The sequence below is a fragment of the Podarcis liolepis genome (assembly GCF_965112155.1).
Source record: "Podarcis liolepis genome assembly, chromosome: 7".
Classification (NCBI taxonomy): domain Eukaryota; kingdom Metazoa; phylum Chordata; class Lepidosauria; order Squamata; family Lacertidae; genus Podarcis; species Podarcis liolepis.
Genome location: NC_139561.1, coordinates 54,543,099 through 54,562,047, shown reverse-complemented (window position 1 = coordinate 54,562,047; position 18,949 = coordinate 54,543,099). Strand labels below are relative to the sequence as shown.

Sequence of the window (18,949 nt, the reverse complement as noted above, 5' to 3'; positions counted from 1 at the left end):
CGTTCTTTGCTGTAACTGAGAAGGTGGGCTGCTGTGTGTTTTTGCCAAGTGAAGCTTCTGGATATATCACCATCTAGGGATGCCCAAGATAGAATGTATTACAGTAGTTTGGCCTTGAGAGACTAAAAGAAGCTGAGCAACACCCGTTATTATGTCATACCTACTTCTCTCCCCTAGAGCACACATCCTGCTGCATATAATGGAAATAATGGAAACAGCAGTTGCTAGATGTCTGGGGCAGCCAACCTTGGTGACAAACCATCTTGATGTTTTGATAGCAAAGCTGCCAACAACTCAATTAAACACAATTTGTGTATATCGCAGCCAGACCCAAGTGAAAACTCGCAGGGAGCAAGCTTTCAGAGCCAAGCAGGGCAAGAAGTGCAACTCTGACACCACACACACACACACACTCCCTCTCCAAAGTCTGCTGCCATAGGCCTGCTGTCTGCTGGTGTGGTGTGACATCTGGCCTCCACTCCAGGCCCTTGTGCCAAGGACCCACTTCCTCAAAAAGCACCTCTGCACAGGTCTCATTCATTTCAAGGGAGTTTGCAAATTAGAGAAATGGCTCATAGTTCAGTGGGATAGCAACCAATTTGCCCACAGAAGGTCCAAAGGTTCTATCCCCGCTGGCTTCTCCAGGATGGGATATTAAAGACTCCTCTCTGAAACTGGAGAGCCACTGGAAGTCAGTGTAGACAGTACTAAGCTAGTTGGACAAATGGATTTGACTAAGCATAAGGCAACTTCCTATGTTTTAACATAAATCCAACTGGATTCTGCCCACAAAGCCAACCCTGCTGGTGCAGCATATCTCTGAAGCCAATCACCAAGAAAGGACAGGGAAAAGGAGTCAGGAAGGAACAGACAGACAAATACACACTCAGGTTTCCAAAACAGCCAGTTTTTGCCTTCCACAATAGACTGAGCATGCAAGATGCTCTAACCTGCTTGAAGCATTCATCAAGATCTTTACCTAAATGCTTCTTCAGGGAGGGAGCTTCATTTGCATTATGGATCATTTTGAAATGTGTGTTAAGCAACAACTGTGTAGGCAGGTAGGCAGGCAGGCAGCTGATTCCTCTGACTCAGCTCCAGCACGTGCCGAGCGAGCAGGCAAACTCACTCACATGCGCTCCACAAGTGCACACCAAGCAAGGCCTGTTTCTTTTCATGTCACAACAACAAGGACATCCCTAATGGACTGCTTCCCTGCCCATCTTCTCATCCTTCTGTTTCCACCCCAGGTGATTTTTCCTAGCTGCTGCAGCAAAAATAAGCCATGATTTGGTTTTGCATGTTGTCTGGACCCAGGCTTATGATTTGTCTCACTCCATAGCACAAGTTGCAACCAAGTGGGTTTCTAGCTCACAGTCTGCCAGGGGGAGACAAACTACAAGCCTGGGTTCAGACAACATGCTAAGCCAAACCATGGTTTAGCTCAAGGTAGCAGGGCAGCAGCAGCAAGGCTGGAAGAGGAGCAAAGCTGCGGCCTCATCTCTGGGAACCCTCATGCCTGCATATTCACACTTAAGTTTAGATTAGTGTTATAAAAGCACTATAGAGGCCTATGTATATGCTGCACAAACATTCAAAAGATCAAAATCCTGCAACCAGAAAATTAAATTATGTATCCAGAAAAGTTTGCACACTTCAAATGTATGCAAATTGCTTATTTGCACAAAATGGACCATAGGAAGAGTCCTGTTGGATCAGGCCAATGACCCGATGCCTGTAGGAAACTTGCAAGCAGGACCCTTCATGGAACACAAGGGCTAGAAATTTGTGTGGGTTTTTTGCGGGCGGTGTGTGTGTCATTTTTTATGGAGGATGGGAAAAGGAGAGCGGAAATTGGTCGGATTATTACTATTAATATTCAACCCACATTTAGTCAAAAAATGTCCTAGGATACTCTGAGGATGCTAAAGCTCCTCCCTGGTGCAGGGAAGCATCAGAGAAGGCCTGAACTCTCAACCTCCACCCCTTGCCTTCCTTGCACAAAAGTCACTTTGCCAGAAGAACAAACAAACCCACATTTCCCAAATTAATGACACAAATCCTACCTGTGACTACTTGGTCCCCATTTGAGACATTCCTGGTGCTGCCTTGTAACCTCGTTTTCACTGGTGCAGAGGGCAGGGGTGCTACTGGGCCCTCCTTATTGGGTTGGGGCTTGCCTGTCAAACATTCCACCTTTGGGGGGGTTTCCAACATCAAAGTGTTTGGTTTGCTTAGCAGGTATGGTAGGTCCACCCAGCAAGCCGCAGCTTCTTCTTTGTTACCCTGATTAGAAGCATCCTCAACTTGTGCATCTGTCTCCACTGAAGGGCTGCTGCAGCTGCTCCCCAACATTTTTGCTGTTATCCCAGAACTGAGAGGCAGAAAAGCACTCTCAGCTTGCTGTTGAGAACAATCCACATTCTCTTGCCCAGCCTCTTGGAGCAGGTGTGCCTCTGTCTCACCTTGGAGTGTGCTTCCAGAACTGGTCTGCTTCTCCTTCTCAGAGAGGCTTTGCTTGGCTAAACATTGGAGGTTTTCCTCTCCATAAACACTGCTACCCAACCCCACTAATGCCTCTGCTGGCCTTGGGCTCACCTTCTCCAACTGCTCAACTGGGTGATGGTGCTCCACCATCCACTCAGAAGTGTGACCTGTGACTTCTACTGACAGTTCTTGTGAGAGGTGACTGTGTGCTGCCGCCCTCACATCAGAGAAGGGTTTTGGTGGCAGTGACTTTGGCATGGGTGGGGAAAAGGCATTCTCCTGCAGCCTTGGGCTGGAACGGTCAGAGTCCTTGGCCAAATGTCCCAAATGAGGCTCAGGGAAGTCATCCTTCCCAGAACTCCCACAACCCTCCCTGGTGCCTGTTCCTAGCACACTAGAGCAATAGCCATGCTCAGAGACCCTGCTGCCATTTTCCAGCTCTGTGCTATTCCTCTGAGCTGTCTCTGTCATTTCAGAAGCCACAGCTGTCAGAGACCTGCATTCAGCATCTTCTCCATCATGGTAGCTGCACATTGCGTACCTCCAGTCAAGCTCATGTCCTGGCTGGGCCTGCCCCTTTACATCAGAAGGCTCCTTGGGATCAGAGCCAGCAGCAGGCCCCTCATAATTTTCCAATAGCAATTTGTTACTTTCTAGCTCATGATCATCCTCCAAAAGATTCCTAGCATTACTGGCCTGGGTATCAGAGAGCTTTGCTGTGTCCAGATGCCCGTGTGGCATTAGTACGACTGCTAAACCAACTCCATTCCTCAGGCAAGTGCTGCCGTCCTGACTGGCTGCAGGCTTGTCCTTTACTCTCATCCTCGGCTTAGTGCAGTAACTGAGGGAGACTGATTGAGGTCCAAATTTAGGCAGTGAAACGTCTGTGAGCTCTACATATTCCCCTTCCAGGTCACTTATAGAGTCTTCTCTAAGGCCTGGGCTCACACACTCCATGCTGGCAGCTGCCCTCACAAGTTGCTCTGTTGTATTGGTCATAAAGAAGCTGTCTTCAGGTAAACTTGGCCCATTAAAAAGTTGGGACTCCACTTCAAGGGAGCTGCTTTGAGACGGCACCTCTGAAAAGACCGAATCTGAAGGCTGTTCAGTCACTGGAACAGAACTTAGGCCACTGTTCATTTTTGGGGGGCTTTCAATAAATTCTGGATTGACTATTCTGTCCCAGGGCACCCGGAATATTTTATCTTCTGTGCCTAGTAAGCAGTTTTCCAGTGCCATTCCCATCCGCTCCCTGTTGATGCCATTCAGCCATTCCACAGTGAAAATGGAAGTGTAGGAGACTTCAGGGACCACAAGCTCATCAACATTATGCTTGTCCTCGGCCAAACATTTCACAATGATTCGTGGGGACTTTTTCAAGTAAGGGACCACCTGCAGATAAAAGTCTCCTGGTCTCAGGATCCGCCAGTCGAAGGAGCCAAGTTGAACTACAATCTTCTCATGGATGCAGAGGGGCCAGCCCTCATGCCGGAACAGCAATCCACAATACTGGACCTGAAGGAAAATGAGAATCCAGGTGAACTGACCGCAAGCAGGTTTTCAGAACAGACAACAGACATCCTAATAATGATCTCATAGCTTTCTATTAACAGCAGCACAAATGGAAACAGCCGGATGCTGGAAAACTGGGGCTGGTCTTACATTGACTTTTGGCATGTCTGAGTGTGCACAACCCATTTTATTTCTATATAATACATGGCAAATTGTGATGAGAGTATCTCAAAGACCCCCCTGACTCACTAGTAAGATCTTCAGGTAACGCCACCTTTCAATGTAGCTATTAGAGACCTTCCCCTGTGGTGCTACATTGTATACCTTCTTCCCCGTTATCTATCAATTTGCTGTTCTTCATGTTTAGGTTTCTAAGAGCAATGAAATCTTGTTGAACGCTTTTTCTTTTTCAGCTTTGCAAAGTTTATGTGGTTGCAGTCCTGGAGCATTTTAAAAAATGTCAGGCATTTCCATGCCCTTCAGAGCATCAATCCCAGGATGAATGTTTTATTTACTTGTCAATTTTTTTGTTTTACTGTGAAACTGTTTTAAAGGATGAGTCAGGGACCAGGATCAAAAGGCAAAGCATCAATGCACCAATAAGCAAAAAGCTGCTCAATGAAGCATTTTGGTGGTAGCAACACCAAGGGGGAGGGGCTTTCCATTCTCCTGTTCACTTTGAATGTGGTTCTACAGCTTGAAAAAAGAGGAAAGAAGGATGGTGGTGATCCTGAAGCCACAGAAAAGCTAGAACAGGCCCCAGGTCCTTCCCTGCTTTGGATTTAGTCTGCCTACGCAACCCGCAACCCTCTGACTGACTCTGCGCACAAAAACAAGTCCCTTTGACTTCCATGGAAAGCTGATTTGGGTATGAAAACACACTACAGCACGAGTCCCACACAGAGGCAGCACTGCTAGAAGGCAAGCTGGGACAGCCATCCCTGGGGACAGGTTTTGGGTTCCATGAAGACTATGATAGGTTACAATCTTCCAATTCTTCTAAGTAAGTCCCACTGAAATGAATGTGCAGCAGTGGGGAGGGAAGGAAGAGCCACCTGGATGTTCCACATCATGCGCCAGATTCCTGGGCCAGATCTGGTTCCGTACAGTCTGCACAAACCAGAGAGCCACAGTTGCTACTGGAGAAGGAGCCTCCTTAGCAGCTACTGAGTTCTGCAAATATTGTGACAGCAAAGGAGAACAGAGGCAAAACTTCTGATTGGGCAATCACTTGGCACCTTTCCATCAGAAACTTGACAGTCTGCTGCCTGCCAAGAGTAGGTGGGGGGAGGGAGCTGAAGGTGAGTAACTGTAGAATCCAGGCAAGAGAACACACCTCCTACAAGACACCCCACCCTTTTTGTTCTTGCGTTAATGTGCATCTATAGAGAACACATGGCTAATGGAGGGCATGTTTTGTTGCTAATGTTCAGGCTGGACACTCAGGCTAGGATGCCGGCATGGCAATGCAGCGGGGTTGGAAGGAGGTCACACGGTGACTGGACTTCAACACTGATGCATTTGCATAAAACAAAATGTTTTTAAATCCGAAAAAACATTGTTTTTCTTAAGTAGGACAGTTACATAATTGTTCACTATGATAAACACTTAACAAGTCAGAACGTTTAAAGATTCCAAAATAATCACTGCTACTGGGAGGTGGGGGTGGAGATGGAGAATCCAGAGTATGTCTCATTGCCATGGGCAAGAGGGCAGCGTCCCCTTAAGGATTCTTTGGCTACCCTTTGACTACTTTCACCAGTGCATCCGGTGGCACTGCTCACTGTCCCCCCTCCTCCTTAGCTGAGTAGGAGCCTAGGCATGAGCATCATGGCGGGTTCTCAGCTCCCACCTGCAGCGCTAGCAGACTCTTCTGGGTCAACCTGGAGGCAGCATGATACTCACACAGGCATCCTGCTGAACGCACTGCAAGATGTGCTTGGCTGGAATCAGAAAGTCGATGAGGTAGTGCAGGCCGTCCCCACGGTATGTCTTCTCCACCACATCAAAGACCTGGCACAGAACCGTGGCTGCTGTGACCTCGAATGGAGGGTAGAGTGCCGAGAGCGTACTCTGGATACAACTGTCCAGGGACTGGGAATCCTGCCAAGAGAAGGAAAGGAGGGCGTGAAGTGGCTCAGGAGGAGCAACAGGGGGAAACTGTGCCTGCCGGGACTCAGGTTGCTACTTGGCAGAGGCCATCGACGTATCCGCCCTCTTCATTTTTTGTGCCACCATTCTGAACCACCGCCATCCACCGAGCCCAGCTCCTCTACCGTGCAAATGAAGTGCTCACCTAGTCTCGACAGAGTGGCGGCAGACAGCTTACGCTGCAAAATCCTTCCCCTGACTGAGCAGGGGTGGGGCTGTTGCTAAACTATTATTATTCTAGATATCAGTGCGCAGGGTGTGCATGTGTGTGAGAGAGAGTGAAAAAGAGAGACTAAAAGGGCTTATGCAGCTGCTGGTACGGCTTCCCAGGACTGCAGGCTTACAAGGTGTCCCCTGGTGGAATTATATTGAAAAAGGAAAGTTCCCCCTCAACTGGGGGTGGGAGGTATGGGAAAAAGAAGTGGCTAAAAGTGTTTAGTACAGTTTTCTCACAGTCACTCCAGCTAGAAATGGGACTCTAAAGCCAAGAGCTTTAGAACAGCCATGATGACAGCATGGCAGAGCAAGAGGAAGGCCCGACCCATCATACCACCAGCACAAGCTGGGTTTGGGTTTCTAAAGCCAGCTAGAGCGTATCATAAAGAGTTTATATTATACTTCTGAACATTGTCCATGTTGTCCCCTGTTCTGCTCTCAACATACAGCACACTCTCTGCCAGCCCTAGCCTGGAGGTGCCCTCCCTGCCTTTGAAATCTGCAGCTGCCCACCTTTCTTTATGAGAAAGCCAGCTCTTGCTCTGGTGACTGCTGCATCAATCCTCTTTCTCCTCCAAGAAAACATAAATTCTTAACATAAGGGAATCTAATTTACATAATTTTAAAATAGCTCTTTTAAACTGTTAATATCGGTGATTTTTTTGTTTTACTCTTTTTGTAAACCTCTTTAAGGTTGCTTTGCTACAATCAAGTGGTAAATAAATTTTATGAAATAAATGTGCAAAAACATTTAAGCATTTAATAAATTACTATTTTAAAAATGAGATTGTGTTGCTTCTTTTAATTGCATTATTAGCATTTACTAGAATCTAGGGTAGGCTATTTAAGCAAGAAGTAGCAGAACATATTGTATTATTATTATTATTATTAAAATTCATACACCCTTCATCATAAGACCTCAGGGTGGTTCACAGAATAAAATACAAGATAAAAACACAACTAAATAATTAAAACAAAACAGCAAAGCAATAAGCCCTCTTCCCACATTATAAGGAAACAAAGCTAAAGGAGAGAGTAGTCTGGGCCAAACCCCCTTCAGGTTTCTGGTAGACTGCATCACTTACCCACTTTTCAACTACCACAAAGAATAGGAACTCTAACTCCAGATTAGGGGAACCCCAATATGTATCCACATTCTGAATATTGAGAAAATTGTGGCCTTTTTGACTTAAAATGGAAGCAGAAGGTACAGTAGCATCTACGCACATGCTCAGAAGACATAAGATTGGCCTCCTGGGAGTGATCTTTGTAGCAGGGTAGGCCGCAGGCTCAAGGGCCAACCTCCCTTCTTGCAAGGGTGGCTTCCTTCACTGTGACACCAGTGCCAAAGAGACCAAAAGGCGGGATCCTGCAGTCTCAGCAGTTCTGCTCGCTGCCAAAACGAATACATCTGACAACAATTAACTTGTCATCTTCAAATGAATTCAGATGAACCACCCACTCTGCAGAATGTGCTTCAAGCACAGAGAGTGTCCTTTTCCTCAACATCTGAGGCTAAGTCACACTTTTATTTTAAAGGTGATAAATCTCTGAATTTACCAAATCAGGGAAAGCCTTTAAGTCTATCGGTCCCTCCAAAGTGACAATGCTGGAGACTTTCATGCAGCTCAGTCTATCCTACTTTATCCTCTCCCTATCAAAGTGTGAGTCACTTTGAGTTGCCTTGGGCAAATTATAGCAACTAACAAGTATAATAAATATAACAAATATAATCAATCATCAATAATAAAATGATTTCACATAATTTGTTGTGAAGATGAAATGCAGGTGCGGGGAGGACCCTAAATTCCTTGGAAGAAAAACAGGATATAAATATAATAAATGCAATGCAATTAAATGAAAGCAAGGTGATAAAAGTTACCATGTGCAAACTTTCTTCCTCAGAAAGAACTTAACAAGAGATCCTGGGCTGCAAGTGTGAACTATTGCCTCTGCCAGAAATTAGCAGCTGTTGTTCCTGGGACTTTCTGCTTTTTCTAACCATGCCCAGCAGTCTCTTTCAAAGACCAGCTGCCTAATAAAGCATAGACCCTGGTTCTGAAATTAGGTTGGAGCTCTTAGGACGCACAGCGGAGAAGGTGGGCTAGCTTGTACTAGAAAGGAGAACACAACTTTTCTGAGTTACCCTGGCAGCCATCACTCACCTATCTGCAAAGCACAGCTGTGTTATAGCCATTCCATGCAGAGAGCAGACAAATCACTAAAATTTTGAACACTATAAAGAAGCAGGTTACAACGCATCAAGTGACTTGTTACTGGATCCATTTTTCCTTTACACCTGAAGTAGACCGAGGTGTGCCTGAATCTTTCTGAGTCGCTCAGCACTCACCATATTACAACCAAGATACCATGATTGGCATACCCCACAGAAAATTAGTGAGGCTCACCAGTCCGCAAAATGGGGGTGCACAAGAGAAACCTGTCACAAAATGGGGATGAAGTCTGACATAAACAGCTGGCAATTGTTGGCATCATTTTCTACTGATAGCAGATCACTCTTTGGAAATGGTTTAATTGCTTGCCATAGGTTTTCCTATGAGGGGAAAGGTTCTCAGATATGAGGCAAGAGGCGGAAATGTGGGGCTGGGCTCACAGAGGGGAAGATGAGGCTGGCATCTCAGTTCTCACCTTCTCTCCCTGGTCCAGCTGAATCTCTGGGGCCACCCAGACAGTGAAGCCAGCAGGCCTCCTCTTGACCTATTAGACAAGGCCTCTTGGGCAGGCAAGATGGAGGACAGCAAACCCTCCTGGCTCACTCCTTGCCACCACCAGCAGGCCCTTCACGCTGCCTGCCCTACTGAGTGGCACAGGGCACAGAGGAAATTGTCCTCGTAGCAACTTAACAGAGGTCTCCCCTTCCCTCAGAGGGAAATATGGAGGGCACTGCTGCCTGGGGTTGGGCGCTTGGGTATCGGCATCTACTGAATCAGCCACCCCACAGACAAGATGCCTCGCTCATTAAGGGAGCAGTCACTGTCCAACACACACCCCTTTGCAAAGCCCAAAGTGCCTCCCTCCCTTCTTGATGGGCCTTCAGGGGTGTATTCCAGAAAAGATTCCGTGCCAAGAATCTCTGCGTTTAGTACTCCAATTACATTATATAACTGTGCATCAATGTATACAATTTATTCTGGCAGCCATAATTTGCAAAACATAGGGTGAACATTTTGACAAGAAATAAGGTGATGGGGAATGATGAAGTCAGATGCAGTACAGCAAAATATCCCACACACAAAAATCAAATCAGTTTTCCTGCTTGGTTGCAGCCTAGGATCATGGCAATCATGAGTCACTGCTTTTTCCATTTTTATTATTTTTTAAATCTCACACTGAGAAAAACGCAAGACACCAACCTGTTATGTACTGAAGTTCTCACCCTGGGCCAGCAGGGGGGATACTGTAGATAGTTTTCACTCAGGTCCCCGTCAGTTATTTTAGGCGGGAAACCCTGGGTTGTTGTTGCTACAATGTTGACAGCCGGCTGCCTATAAAAGCAGGCCGGCTGAGCTATTTGCTGTTCAGTTCTGTTCCAGCTTACAAAAATAAAGAGCTGCTTTGGAGAAATCACTGTGTCGTCTACCATGTCTACCCACTATTCAACACAACCCAAATCTTTATTTTTCCGTTCACACCAATGTCTCCTACATATATACTGTAATTCAAAATACTTGGCAACATTTTGTTGTCCTCACTTGTATATACTAATTTTTTAATTTAGAAAATTTATAGACCACTTGATAAAAAAAAAATCATCATTCTTGCTGTTATTCCCCTGCCTTAGAAGCGCACCCAAACTACATTCTGTTCTTTTTTAGGCACTGAATTTGTACCGTTAAAACCAGGGCCTCAGGTGCCATAATGTCTTGGGCCAGCCCTGGTTAAGACTGCCATAGTAAAAGTTTACTTAGGAAGCACCTCTGTTATCTGGCCGCAAATGCAAGCCAAGGCAGCATCCCTAGTGAGGAAATGTACAATGAAATAGGAGATTTCTTACATGTTTGGGTGTCTTTCACCCAATATGTGTTCTTCTCCATTATTAATGTCACTGGCCTGCGAGTTTTATCATTATTTTTACTGTGTTTAATCTATTGTTCCTGACAAAGGAGACGCCTCTGAAATGCATTGAGCTAAATAAACAGCTGATTAACAAAAGCACCAGATCTTGCCTCCTTTTATTTTCGTGACCTTCACTGCCAATATCCTAGTATTCCAGGGGGCCTTTGTGATACTGGCTCCAAAAAAGCATTTAAGCCATGGGTAGGCAAACTAAGGCCTGGGGGCCGGATCCGGCCCAATCACCTTCTAAATCCAGCCCGCAGACAGTCCGGGAATCAGTGGGGTTTTTTTTACATGAGTAGAATGTGTCCTTCTATTTAAAATGCATCTCTGGGTTATTTGCGGGGCATAGGAATTCATTCATAGATTTTTTTTTCAAAATATAATCCGGCCCCCCACAAGGTCTGAGGGACAGTGGACCAGCCCCCTGCACAAAAAGTTTGCTGACCTCTGATTAAAGCATTCCTGAAAACTAAATGAATATGTTCCCATGGTCTTAGCATGGATTTATTTTCAGTATTAGAGCACCTGCTTGCTATGCAGAAGGGCCAAAGCTCAGTCCTTAGAACCACCAGTGAAAATATTTCAGAGAAGCATTCTGAGGGGGTCACAGATCTTGAGTGGCTGCCAGTCAGAGTAGACAGTAGTCCCATACGACATAGAGCAATGATCTGACTCAGAGTTACACAGCTTCCTACGTGTGTGTGTGTGTGTGTGTGTGTGTGTGTGAGAGAGAGAGAGAGAGAGAGAGAGAGAGAGAGAGACCTCATCTGTAAGCGAGGCTGTTCCCTCCAGTAACAGCCCACTCTGAGACCTATTCGAACAGCAACAACCTCACATGCCCCTTCATTTCCATGCAGATCAAAGAAGGGTGGAGACTTTAAACAACTTGTAAAAGACGCCTTTGTGCAGAAAGGGACGTGTGCCAAAATATGGGCGTTTATGAAGCACAAGCACACAAAGGGGAACATATCCCCAGGCGTTTCTCCCTGATCTATTAATCAGCCTAGCATACCAGCCTTTGGAAAGTGTAAGGAAAACCTCAGTTAAAAAAATGAGATGTGTTCCTGTAGATGGTCCAGTGAACAAAGAATTGACAGCCACCAACCAACTACTGAGATAAAAGCTCTCTGATTTTGCAGATCTAGGAGGATCTCTAGTTGGCTCCTTGGCATTTCCTACTGTTGAAAATGGGGGGATGTGGGGGGGAGAGAACCTTAACTTTTCCATCCCCACTTCCCCCCATTCTCTCTCACTGTTGGGATCCAACTACAAGTTCCACTTATTGTGTGGCAAATTGGGTGCTTCTGCCCTTCATTTTCCGTCATGCGCTCTGCAGATTTGTTGCTGATGATGCATTCCACCTTTGGAATTCATTTTGTGTTTGTGGCCAAATGCCCGGTCATACTTGTCCCATTGAGATCCTGCATGCTACCCCAGGAGTACGTTCATCACCCACTACATGAAAGGCAAGTAGGGCACAGACTGGCTCAGATACCACTGGGCACAGGAAGCCAAGAACCCTCCTTGCCCGCCAGGCTTAATTCCAGGTTGTGGGAGGCCCCCAGCAACATGCCAGTGGGAGCGGGAGCTCTCATATTTTTCACAAACACCCTCAATTGCCTTTAATTTGTTCCTATTTTTCTTGTGCAGCAGGTTGTTTAATACTAGTTTCCTGTGTTTAGCCAGCTCAAGTGTGCACATAAGGGGTGAGAGAGAAATTATGAGGAAACTCATAATTAAAAACATTAGAAGAGCATGGCTGCTCATCTAGTCAAGCACCTAATTCTCACAGTAGCCAGCCAGATGTCCCAAGGGAGGCCCATTAAGCAGGCAGGACCTGAGTGCAACAGCACCTGTGCAATCCCCACCTGTGATTCCCTGCTCTGTAACTGTTTGGCCATGAGATCATTATTAGAGTGTGGACTTTCTCCAGTATTTCCCAGGATTTACCAGATAAAAGAAATACAGTTCATTCTCTGGAAAGAAGTGAGTCTGGGGCATTCTCATGCAAAAGTGGTGGGGTGTGGAAAGTATTATTATTGCCTTCATCATCATTAAAAGGTGGCTAAGGTTGTCACCTTTTTACTGCCTGGCTCCTGTGCCTTGAGCAGCAACTCGACACATTGAAATTCAAGCTTATGTCCACATTCCCCTTTACTGGGCACTCATTAACTTTCCAGTGCTGGGTTTTTAGTCACAAGACATTATAAAAAATGCAAATGAATATTGTACTTCGTTATAAGATACTACTGCCTGATGCCGTTGCTTCTCAAAACCAGCTTCACACTGATTGGAGCCCTTAAGCTATTCCTAATTAGTCTCTAACCAAGGTGTGGGCAGCTATGCATCAGGGAAAGACGTCCACACCCCTGTCAGTGCGCTTTGAGGCAGTAATATAAACACACCCTTCGTGGGTGAATCTTCTGGCAAGGGAGGGAGAAGCTGCACATGCCTGATTTCACTGTGTCAAGCCTACTGTTTAAGCACAAGAGCAAGATCAGTAAAAAGGTGGCAATCTTCAGCAAGCCCCCATCTCCCAGGAACCTCATGTCATCTTTATTCTTAATAATTCATCTCACAGTGGGGGTCTTCTCATCTCCCTCTGCCCAGGTTCTAAGCCAGACAGAGCCTTAATGGGATTTTTATTTTTAATTACAACAGAGCTAGCCAAGCCCTGCAAGGATTCACTGTGCCTTCCAGATGTTGTTCCAGCACTGCAATTCCTAGAAACCCCAGCAGCCAGCATAGATTAAAGTCAGGGATGGTGGGACTTCGAGCCCAAGAATGTTTGGTGTGGGTGTGCGTGCACCCAGTTGGCAAAGGCAACTGCTGCAGGCTTCAGCTTGACTTCTATGCTTGGAACTTGACCTTGGCCAGCGTACTCTCACAAGGCCCAAGACAGATGATGCATATGGTGGCATAAGATCTATCTCTGGCAGAACCCAGCCCAGCCTGGCAGAGACTATTCATGCCGTGATGCCCACAAAAGGAGCACTTTGCTCTCTCCTAGGGAGACGTTTCAGTCGCACTTTGGTGCAAGGCAGCTGCCCCCATGACCTTTGCCCTGGGCCCATCGGAAATACCACAGGACAAAATGCCCCTTGAATCTCTCCTGCAGAAAAAGCTCCTGCCCTTCCTGTTTTATGGTGAAGTCAGCATCCCCTTGCTGGACATTCCCACATGACTCAGGCTGGTCACTGCCTGTTACATGATGCCATAATCAGCTGCTGAGAAGGAGAGCAGGAGCCTGAACTCCGGGGAGGGAGAACAGTGGGGGCACGTAAAGGCCCTCAATTCTGCTCCAGCAGTCTCCTCTCTACCTGCAGTCACACAGGACAGCAGGTGTGTGGCAGGTGGGCATGCTTTGGGGGGGAAACAGCTTTGCGGGCAAAATCTGAACGCCTGGCAGGTCAAGTATGGCCTGCAGACCAGAGGTTCCCCAGCCCTGAGTTACAAGGGGAGGGGCTCTGATGGCTACAGTTCTTTCTCCATCTCTCTCAAGAGAGCACCAGAGAGTTAGGAACATTTCACTTCCTAATCAAATACCTGATGTATCATATTCCTGCATCATAGGCAGTTCTGTTGGGCAACTGTGGCTCCTAAGGAGGAGCAGAGCTGTCGGGGCCTAGAAGTCAGTCTCTCTGGAAGGAACACCCAAGGGTGGGGCTCACCTTTGAGAGTGCTGCTGGGTGCAGTTGGTGCCTATAGTTTACCACATGCCTCCCACATAAACTTTCTGCCCAGATCTTAAGATCATCTTCAGAGGTCCATCTTTGCCACGTTGCTACTACCAGAGAGGCCTTTGAGGCCTTTCAGTGGTCCTCAAAGAGTTCTGTGATCGTCCCTGTATCAGGCTGAAGCCCTTTTAATCTACCCAAGCTTTTTAGATGCTGTTGATAAATGACTTTGCCTTACTTGCACTGACGTTAAGCAGTTTTCACATCTGCTGCTGCTAAGGTTATCCTACTTTCAAAGTTTCACTGTGCTAAATTGCTGCCTTAGGGAGCTTCCAGATGTGGACAGTTGAGCAGCACCTCATCATTGCTGTTCTGTTTTAAGCTGCAAGTGGAACAGCAACTCTGCTTCCAGACTTCCGAAATCCAGACAACATGCTGCAGCCAGGTGAGCAGTGTCTCATTCCCTGCCTTAAATATGAGGGTGTGGAGTGAGGAGATTGATATTCGTTTGGACAATGGGGGGTGCAGATGGGTTTAGTATTCGCTCCACCTTGCTACATGACTGCCCCACCCTGTTACAAGATGGGGGGGAAGAAACAGATATAAATGAAATACTATCTCCATCTGTCATGGATGCTTTAGCTGAGATTCCTGCATTGCAGGAGGTTGGACTAGATGACCCTTGGTGTCCCTTCCAACTCTGCAATTCTATGATTCTATATAAAAAGGAAGGGTTTAAGAATCAATTCCCAGACAGAAATGCATCCTTGTGTCGTGTTTTACCTGTTCAGCTCTAAAGAAAAACAGCAACAGAAGCTCAACAGGTAAAATATGACACATCATGTAAATGGACATAAAAAGTGAGTGGACACTGTGTGGCTAGTCCCCAGTAAATTCTTAGTGTGGAAACAGCGATAGTTTAATTTTTTGGAATTCCTAGCCACTCTGGAAAACCTTTCATGGTTGAAGAGTGATATGTAAACTTATGTAAATAAACAACAGCCCTGCCCTCCAGGCCTACTCTGCACTGTGCACCACAGTTACTATGCATGTACGCCCATTTGTACCCCCAGCTTTCACTGAGTCTTAGCTGTTAAGTCAGGGACAGGCAGGAAGGTAAGTTATCCTCCATGCACATTTTAAACCCAGATCCAGCAAATATGGAAAAGGTTGCAGAAATCTGCCCTGTGCATTTAAATCTCTGAACTGCCCTCAAAGATGAGGAGGAAGCCACAGCAGTTCCTGCCTAACAGTCCAGTCTGTGAAATGAGATAAGGAAATGTCATGACCTGGTCCCTCTTCTAAGCATGGGTGCCTGTTGCAGCACAGCACAGCACGGCTTAAGGGCCCAAGAGGAGCCCCACCCACGCACTTCTGGGGTGAGCTTTTGATTTATGTAATGCTTGAATTGGTAGGTCACAAACTGGACCCCTGTCGAGCGAGAGGGCGGCCCTAAAAGCTCTGGAATGCTTTTCCAGTTCATGTGTCCCTCCCCTCCTCCCTCCCCCTCCCTCCCCCCCCCCAGCCACCTCACTATGCAACCAAGGCCTCACTTTTGCAGACATAAAATCCTGCCTTCAAGCAAGCGGAAAACTTCAAGAATTGCAGTTAGCCACTGAAATCAACCCCATGTGCATCTTCAAAATAAGCTCTCTCCTCTAGAGACTATTGGAAGGGCACCATCTAGTGGCAACACTGTATTCAAAATTCTGACCGCACAGCTTGCATCAAAATCTTTGGGAAGGAGATATCCTGGCACTGCAGGGAGCCCCATCCGCCAGCGCAAGCACATGCAGAGTCTTCCTGAGAGAAAGGAAGCAGGAGCCTGACAGGGCCACATATGGGTCTAGCCAAACCAAACTCCCTTATGCTAAGGAGGCAAAGGGGTTTCATTTCCTTGGTGCCTGCAGAGCTTACAGAACAGAAGGCTTAGATATCTTTCATAGCTGTCAACGTTTCCCTTTTTTTAAGGGAAATTCCCTTATTCCGAATAGGATTCTTCGCAAGAAAAGGGAAAAGTTGACAGCTATGGATTTATTCCCAGCAGTGACTCTGTAGTGTAGCTGTACTGGTGCAGTTGTGTGGGTGCAGCTTAGCTGCACAAGCAGCTTACATGCCCCAAAAACCAAGGGAAGCCAATCACCTGCAGCAACAGGAACCTAAGCCAGTGGCGTAGCATGGGTTGTCAGCACCCGGGGCAAGGCAAGTAATTTGCGCCCCCTAACCCGTGGATTTGCGCCCCCTAACCCGTGGATTTGCGCCCCCTAACCCTAACCCCCAGATGTTGCGCCCGGTGCGGCCGGCCCCCCCCTGCACCCCCCACGCTACGCCACTGACCTAAGCAACAGTCTTTGCCAACTTGGTGCCCTTCATATGTTTAGACTACAATTCCCATCAACCACAAAACATCTGCAGATCTTATTATAGGTTGGCCTAATAGTCTTTTTTAAATAGCCCCCCCCTTGTGGTCCAACGCAGCAACATTTTGCTTCTTATTATTGTGTCATTATTTATCCATTTTTACTGGGAGGCCTGCTGTTAGGCAGAAACGTGGGGTATAAATATTGCAAATAATTAAATCATGTCTGCCTTGATTAACCCCCAAGAGCAAGTGCCCACCCTCAAAACACCAGCCACCACAACCTGAATGCTCCCAAAGAGAAAGTACCACCCATTACACAAGAAAAATAGGAACCACTATGAAAAAAGGTGAATTCCATGCTTAGGGATCATTGGGAAAAGAACTGAAAATAAAACTGCTGATATCATAATGCCATTACACAAATTTATGGTGTGACCACATTTGCAATACTGTGTAAAATTCTGGTCGCTTCACCTCAAAAGGATATTGCTGAGTTGAAAAGGTTGCAGAAAAGGGCAACCAAAATGACCAAGACAATAGAGAGATATCCTCTCCGAGGAAAGGTTGCAGTGTTTGAGCCTTTTTAGTCGACAGAAAAGACGAGGAAGAGGTGACGTGGTGGAGGCAAATAAAATTATGCATGGAGCGGAGAAAGTGGTTAGAGAAAAGTTTTTCTCCCTCTCTCGTAACACTAGAACTCATGGACGTCCAATTTAGCTGAATGTTGGAAGATGCAGGACAGGTAAAAGAAAGTACCGTATTTTTCGCTCTATAAGATGCACCAGACCACAAGACTAGTTTTTGGAGGAGGAAAACAAGAAAACAAGAAAAAAATATTCTGAATCTCAGAAGCCAGAACAGCAAGAGGGATTGCTGCGCAGTGAAAGCAGCGATCCCTCTTGCTGTTCTGGCTTCTGGGATAGCTGCGCAGCCTGGATTTGCTCCATAAGGCACACGCACATTTCCCCTTACTTTTTAGGAGGGAAAAAGTGAGTCTTATAGAGCAAAAGATACGGTATTTCTTCACGTAATGAAGTTAAACTATGGAACGTCCCTTCCACTTGGATGACTTGAAAATAGGATTAGACAAATTCTTTGAGAATAAGGCTATCAACGGTTACTAGCCACAATGGCCATGCTCTGGCTCCCCTGCCCAAGGCAATATGCCTCTGAATCCCAGTTACTGGGAATTACAAGTGGGCAGGATGCTGTTGTGCTCAGATCCTGCTTGTGTGCTTCCCATAGGCATCTCTATGAGAACAGCATGTTGGACTGCCTGATCCAGTTATTTATAAAGATGTTGGACAGGACAGGACAGAAGCCTGCAGCACTTCACTCTACTTGTCACTTTTTTCCAGGGCATCATTTGTCTGCATACCAGGAGAAGGCATTTTGCCTAATGAATTTCAGTTTGTCCAACCGCCATGGAAGGCCAAGCAAAAAAGCCAGCAAGGCGAGAAGGTGCAGTTCCGCTTCCGAGGGTGGCCCCAGCATTCCACTGGGACTGGGACTCCAGTTCATGCATTTGAGCTCCGTGGGCGGAAAGAAAGGAGCACTTTGCAAGGGCAAAGTGATTTCCTTGTGAAGATTGGAGAGACGGGCAAAATGTGTGCAGGCCTCCCTGCAGACGCCTTTGCCCTGTGCTCAAAGGCCAAGCATTCCCAGGGAGCGGGATGACTGGGGCATTGTGCTCACGCCTTCAGTCCATATGGTGGGCATAGAGTTAAAGGGCTTCATTTTCTCATCCATGTCTGTGCTCTTGAAAGGGCACATTGGGGAAATGGAACAAAACAGCATCCACCCCCTACCCTGCATTTCAGCAGCCTTGTGCTCGGATGGCAGGAGGCAATTAAAAATCATTTCGAATGAGCTCATTTGTTTCTTCTGCTTCTTGTACAAGGACCATTGTGGCCTTGGCTTGTGTCTCTGAAATCTCAAGATTTACTCAGCAGCGAACCTGGATGAGGGTTCAGTCCCATTTCCTGCCCTGAGGAAGCTGACGTTTTTCAATAAAAGGAATATGAGAGGACGCCTGTGTGACAGTTTGATTCTGTCCATTTGGACATGAAATAGAGAATAGTGGTTTTCTGTCCCACTACAGGTGCAAACAGTCAACAATGCGGGGATGACTGTGTCATGACAGACGGATGTTGTTGTTCACTGGGGTTATTTTGCATACATTTAAGATTAAACTGAATGTTCACAGTCTGCATACCTTTTGCATTTCTTTCCCATTTGATCTCCAGTTTTTACCATTTTATCTCAGCACCCATCCCTGCCAGCTAAGACTCACCCTCCTTGCATCTGACAAAATAGCCTCTGTTCCACAAATATTTATGCCATAATGAATTTGTTTGTCTTTAAGGTGCTGCAAGCCTGTTATGAGGAATGCAGAATAACCATGCAACGTTAGTCCCTATTTTGTTTTAATTAGGGAGATGAGTCGTAGGCAAACACTGTGACC

The 18,949-nt window shown here is 46.4% G+C and overlaps 1 protein-coding gene and 1 long non-coding RNA gene across 10 annotated transcripts in view; one reads left to right on the top strand and one right to left on the bottom strand.

Annotated features, from left to right (window-relative positions):
• Positions 1-18,949, bottom strand: part of PLEKHG4 (pleckstrin homology and RhoGEF domain containing G4) — a 62,800-nt gene that overhangs the window by 29,672 nt on the left and 14,179 nt on the right. For 3 of the 9 annotated variants that reach the window (XM_083514909.1, XM_083514904.1, XM_083514908.1), the window contains exons 2-3: positions 5,905-6,102; positions 2,067-4,002 (exon numbers count right to left, since the gene is read on the bottom strand). In XM_083514909.1, the coding sequence (XP_083371035.1) occupies positions 2,067-3,732 (1,666 nt within the window). In that variant the 5' untranslated portion in view covers positions 3,733-4,002; positions 5,905-6,102. Of the gene's footprint in view, positions 1-2,066; positions 4,003-5,904; positions 6,103-6,295; positions 6,418-7,593; positions 7,624-7,926; positions 8,019-8,248; positions 8,402-8,716; positions 8,735-8,774; positions 9,351-18,949 lie in introns of those variants that run through there. The other 6 variants (XM_083514905.1, XM_083514910.1, XM_083514906.1 and 3 more) reach the window with 6 other exon arrangements.
• On the top strand, positions 14,090-18,697 carry LOC310711737. Its single transcript, XR_014528623.1, has 2 exons — positions 14,090-14,568; positions 17,844-18,697. It is a non-coding gene; the product is annotated as an uncharacterized lncRNA (long non-coding RNA).